This window comes from Tripterygium wilfordii, chromosome 2 (assembly GCF_013401445.1).
Source record: "Tripterygium wilfordii isolate XIE 37 chromosome 2, ASM1340144v1, whole genome shotgun sequence".
In the NCBI taxonomy this organism is placed as follows: domain Eukaryota; kingdom Viridiplantae; phylum Streptophyta; class Magnoliopsida; order Celastrales; family Celastraceae; genus Tripterygium; species Tripterygium wilfordii.
In genome coordinates this window covers 4,827,968-4,833,782 of record NC_052233.1, presented here as the reverse complement: position 1 = coordinate 4,833,782, position 5,815 = coordinate 4,827,968, and the positions used below count along the sequence as shown (strand labels likewise).

Sequence of the window (5,815 nt, the reverse complement as noted above, 5' to 3'; positions counted from 1 at the left end):
GATAAAGTAAGGATTAAATAATACAAGTTTGAATGTGAAAGAGATTGTGTCGGCTTGATAAAAGAAAGCCTCAAACAAGAAAATAACAACCGGCCCAATGTGAAGCCCAATACTTCAAGATGAAGACCTAAGCCTTCACTAGGGCACACAAGGAGAAAACACTCTGAAGAAGAACGAAGGCGCGAACTAGTGAAGAACTTGGACACGCGCTAACCGAAGAAGAAGCTTCATGAATCTATGAAGCTTATCAACAAAAGAGAATTTAGAGTTGTATTCACACAAATTAGTTCAAGTATTCGATCTCCACAATTCACATCATCGACAACTTCAACCAAGTTCTCATCTCATCTACTTCATTAGTGTCATTATGTATTTTGTGCATGAATCACACATGAATGTTTGACATTCAATTGATCATAACACAAGTATTGCAGTATCACAAGAATTATTGGAACCATCAAGTGAAATACCAAGGCATAGTTTTTCCTTTTTCACACTTTTTTTTCTTTAGATTTTTTTTTTAATTTTTTTCCCATGACTTGTGCAATGCTAAACCTCATTAAGCTTTCTAATTGACCCATGTAACGAGCTTTCAACCAATGACTCCCAACCAGTTGTCTTAGGGCATTAGGTGTAGAGACACCCTTACGAGTTTATTGACTCGAGTAAAAAAGGCTACGAGGCTTCGCTAGCCATGTAATTATTCATCTTGGTCTCTCTACCTTTTTACTCGAAACTCACTGCTTGCTAGGCAAGAGGCCCGGTTACTCAACAAAGAAAACCAAAGACAAACACACCATTATTTTGCATATACTTATTGATTTTTCTTTTTTTCTTTTTTTTCTCCTTTTTCTTTTTCATGCCAAGGTATCTAACTCAACAAATTACAACTCCTTTTAAAATACTGACAACATTCATGATTAATCTCAAATGGCATACCCCACAAACATGTGTAATGTGCAAGTGTAATTGTTAACTAAAAAGAGTAGATGAAACAAGACTCAGTTTAAAGAAACCTAGATAAGATTGTATGTTCTTAACTCAAATTCATCTGTGTGATAACAAAACTAAAAATTATTTCATATGTACTTGCAAAAGAGATGGCACATGACAATAAACTTTTTTTTCTTTTTTTGAAAATTTTCATCATGCATGATGTATCCCACCCCCACACTTAAATTGTGCATTGTCCTCAATGCCATTGATCACAATAAAATCACAACCACACAATAAGAAGGGAAGGAAAAGATACATCCTGATATTGAGGGTCTTTGGACAAGCTTCTCATTCAAGTCATCTCAATCGAAAATGTTTAGCTCGAGGTAAATTTGTAGCTGTCTCAACGAACCATCAAGTGGAAAATTTGTAGCTCGAGCTAAATTTACCCATGTCCAATAGATCCTACAGGAAACAAAATCAAAATATCAGGATTTATATCTAAGCACTAAGTAAAGAAATAAAAAAAATAGAATGAAAAAGAGCTTGGGTTGCCTCCCAAGAAGCGCTTTATTTAATGTCTAGGCAAGACGTAGAGCAATGCATTCATTCAAGTGATGGACTTGGCAGCATCATAGCCAACTTCAAGATATGGTTTGAGGCAATGCACATCAACTTTAAACTCTTTGTCCCTCTCCAAGTTTTGACTATCAATAGTTCCATTGGGGTAGACTTGAGCAACTTGAAAATGACGTGCCTTCTTGAACATAATTTCCATGGAAATAGCTTGAGCGTAGAGTTGTTCAAAAGGACTTTTTGGCCCGGAGAGAACTCTTTCGGTCCAATTGGCATGTCATGAGTGGGCAGCAATTTAAGTTTCAGTTTCGGAGCTTGTTGTATGGAGGGCAGAACTCATCTCTTAGGTGGCCCCAAAAGTTCAGTAGTTTGTCTCCATCTTCGTGGCTGAGTTGGAAGAGAATTTAACATAGCTACATTGTCTAAAACATCATCACTAGCAGATTACATTAAGTCTGGATGCTCTAGGCTGGTTTTTATCTCATCATTGTTGACTTGAGAACCAAAATTGGTGTGTACAGGCTGCTCAATAATGTCCAGCCGGTTACACTCTTCCATATTCGTCGGTCTCTTCATGGCCTTGAATACTCGAAACTCCGCCGACTCTCCTTCAACATTCATGGTTAACAAGCCCTTCTTCTCGTCAATAATAGTGCCAGCTTTTGCCAAGAATGGACGACCCATGATGATGGGAACTTCTCGGCGTTCTTCCATATCAAGTATAATAAAATCTGTCGGAAGTACGAAACAATCCACTTTTACCAACACGTCTTCAATAATTCCAAGTGGAAATTTGACTGACCGATTCGCGAGTTGTAAGCTTATTGACGTTGGTTGCATCTCTCCAACACTTAATTGCTGAAAAATAGATAAAGACATTAAATTAACACTAGCACCCAAATCAATCAAAGCTTTTTGAAATCGTAAATTGTCAATAACACAAGGGATTTTAAAACTCCCTAGATCTTTCAACTTTGGTGGCAATTTATTGAGTAGAACAACACTGCACTCTTCATTTAGCATCACCCTCTCATGCTCCGCAAATTTCCTTTTATTAGTGCATATATCCTTGAGGAACTTGGCATATGATGGAACTTGTTTAATTACATCCAATAGCGGAATGTTGATGTGAACTTTCTTGAACAATTTCATGATATCCAGCATGTGTCTGTCTTTCTTTTGCTTCTGGAACTGTTGAGGAAAAGGTAGAGGAGGTATGTAAACTCTCTCCATGGGGCAACCGGTGGTGCACTAGGAGGATTAATTGGTCACTTTCCTCTTGTGAATATAGAGGCAAAACTGGTGTATCTTTAAGTCTCTCATCCCCCAAAATGACATCCTCATCTTTTCTACCATCCGATTTGCCGCTATGAAGTGTTCTAATTGTCTTGGCATGCTCCATACCTCTTGAATTAGCTTCGGTTTGAGTCCTCTCATTCACCACATTAGCTAGATGTCCCAATTGTATCTCTAATTTCTGAATTGAAGCTTGCGTAAGTTGCTTGAATAGGGCCAACATATCTTCAAGGCAAAGCTTCTTCGACTCGGTTGGTTGCTCAAATGTGGAATCATTAAGGACTGTCCTAGTTTATTTGTCCACGAAAAATTTGAGTGATCTCTCCAACCCAGATTGTACATGTTAGAGTAGGGATTGTACCCAACTCTATTTTTTGAATATATTTGGGAAGTAGTCTCTTCTTGCCATACGGGATTGTGTGGACACGTTTTAATAGTATGTATAGTGCTAGAACACAAGGCACAAACCTCTTTCTTTCCAGCCAGTAGCTTCAGTTCATGTCTCAATTTTGCCAGTTCTGCTTCTAAAGCTGAAGTAGAATTAATGTCATAGAAACAAGTCATTGTACCTTTCCCAAAAGTTTCTTCTCTTTCTTCCCTTAGCTTCTTTTTATGTCACGAAGTTTAAGCTCAACCGCAAGTCAAAACTAAAATCATATCGTTCCTCTTGGTCTAATACCAATCAGTCACAAAAATATGTTCGTTGGTTGATTTGGCTCAAGCTACAGAATTTGCCTCGAGCTAAAATGCAATGATTTTACAACCTGAAATAAAAAAATTGAACAAAATTAAATGTAAGTAAAGCACAAATAATTAATCAAATTGAATAACACAATCCACGACAACGGCGTCAAAAACATGATAGTAATTTTTGATCACTTAAAATAGGCAAACAAAAATCCCAAATTAAAATACTCGCAAGCGCACAAGTCTATAGTAGAATAGGTTATGCAAGAACGAGGTCGAACCACAAGGATTGGATAAACAATACGATTAACTACTATACTAAACCTAGCAAAAGAAATAATTATTGGGAGATGATTGATTTTAGATAGCAAGTAACGAAATTAAAGCAACGAATTAAAGAAAACACAAAATTATTGATTTTGGTTGTGAAAGCAAATTTATGAAAGCACTAGGACAAGGAATCCATCTTAATAATCCTCTCTAGTTGTTGATTACCTCACCTTTAATCTACTCAATCGATGTTGTTGGGGAATTCACTAAGGCGTGAATTACCTATGGTATCTAGGCTAATTCGTTTATCTTAACATGCAATTTGGTTATGGTATCTAACTCAAATATGAACATACAAGATGTCCTTAAGTGCAAGAATTCATTAACATGCCAATAAACCCTAAGAGTATGGTATCTACCCTAGGCGTTCTCAATTCTTAATCACAAGAAGCTGGTCCCAAACTCCGTATGGTATCTACGTGAGCTTGCATCAAATTACCTAATTGAAAACTTAGTTGGTGGCCAATCATCCAAGCAATCAAACAAGTATATAGCATAGTGATTAGAAATCCAACATCAAAAGAGCAATCAAAGAAAAGAACAATAAACAAACTAGAGAATCATATTAAGATTTCATCATGCCCTAGCAAAAGCGTTTACTTATACATAGTCATGAACGAATACCACAAGAAAGGTTGGAGAACACCCTAGAAAGTCGGCTAATGTTCGAGTGTTGAACGTCCGAACGTATATGAGAATCCTCTGAAGTCCTCATTAAATAGCCTCTTTCAAACCCTAAACTTCCTCTAAAACAAATACTAAACCCTCAAAGAAACTCACGGCTACAAAGGTTTCCTGACCAATAAAAACAATAGAAGGAAAGTTTGACTCTTAAGTTAACTTGGAAGCTGGCCTGTTGTATCTTTTACTGATTCTGACCACGTTACAACCTTCAGAAAAATCTCTAAAAATATGTAAATTGAAGCTTGATGTCCTAGCTTTCCAAAGCTATCTCATATGCCTCTGGTAAAATTCTGTGGAATCTTCTAGACCCACTTCTTCACAGGTAGCGCAATTCTGCCGAGATCATATTTTAGCTCAACATGTCTTGAAATTCTGGGTTAATTGACTTCATATAAAATTCTCAAAATATTCTCCAACATTCTTCACGGTCTTAGCTTTATTCTCCAATTGACAGTTCTTCAAAATACTCAAAATAAACCATTTTCCATCAAAAATCATCCAAGTGTTCGAGAAAACTAAAAAAGAGGAAAACAAAGTAATAAGTCATTTTTAAAGTCATTCCTCTAACAATAACCAAGTTTAGAGAGTACTAAAATGAGAGAATATATGAGCTTATTAGGTATGTCCCTGCATAATTCATGATTGACGGATTTCTTGTCCAACGCAGAAGATCTCCAACTTATTTTTGTCACACTCGATAGAACTCTGAATGTCGAAACAGTTGATCTCCTGCCTAGAGCAGAAGAAGCAAACACCTGTCAAACAATAAAATTTTCGACTCATGAACCGCCATATATTACCTTTTCAATTGCTTAGATATCACCTTAGTCGCTTTCATTTAATTATGGTCGACTAATAAATGGTGTAAGCTTTGAGTCTATCAAAAGACAAGCTTACAAGGGGTGGCGGGGGTCTGCTGTAAATTTTTTACAGCGGACCCCGCCATAAATACATTATACAATGTTATGATTTTTTATAAGTTTTAAAAAAATTATGATTGTATTTTGATCGGTATTACAGGTTTAATAGTATATTTTTTGTTTCAAACAAAAATCAAATTAAACACGAAAATGAAATGAAAATTAGACCGTTGAATATAAACTTGAAACATTCAATGTCTCTTTTTAACATGAATTTGATTTTTGTTTGAAACAAAAAATATACCATTGAACTCGTAATTTCGATCAAAACACAATCATCATTTTTTTAAATTTATAAAAAATTATTAAACACTAAAAATGAATTTAAAACGGACCCGCTGTAAAAAATTTACAATAGACCCCGGCTTCCGCTTACTAGGCACTAG

General features: G+C 36.0%; 1 protein-coding gene across 1 annotated transcript; it reads right to left on the bottom strand.

Moving 5' to 3' along the window:
* Positions 1 to 1,956: 1,956 nt before the first annotated feature.
* On the bottom strand, positions 1,957 to 3,372 carry LOC120010029. Its single transcript, XM_038860719.1, has 3 exons — positions 3,277 to 3,372; positions 2,765 to 3,013; positions 1,957 to 2,703 (listed from the first exon to the last, which is right to left on the bottom strand). Exons 1-3 carry the CDS (start codon positions 3,370 to 3,372, stop codon positions 1,957 to 1,959), a joined length of 1,092 nt encoding a protein of 363 aa, XP_038716647.1.
* Positions 3,373 to 5,815: the final 2,443 nt, after the last annotated feature.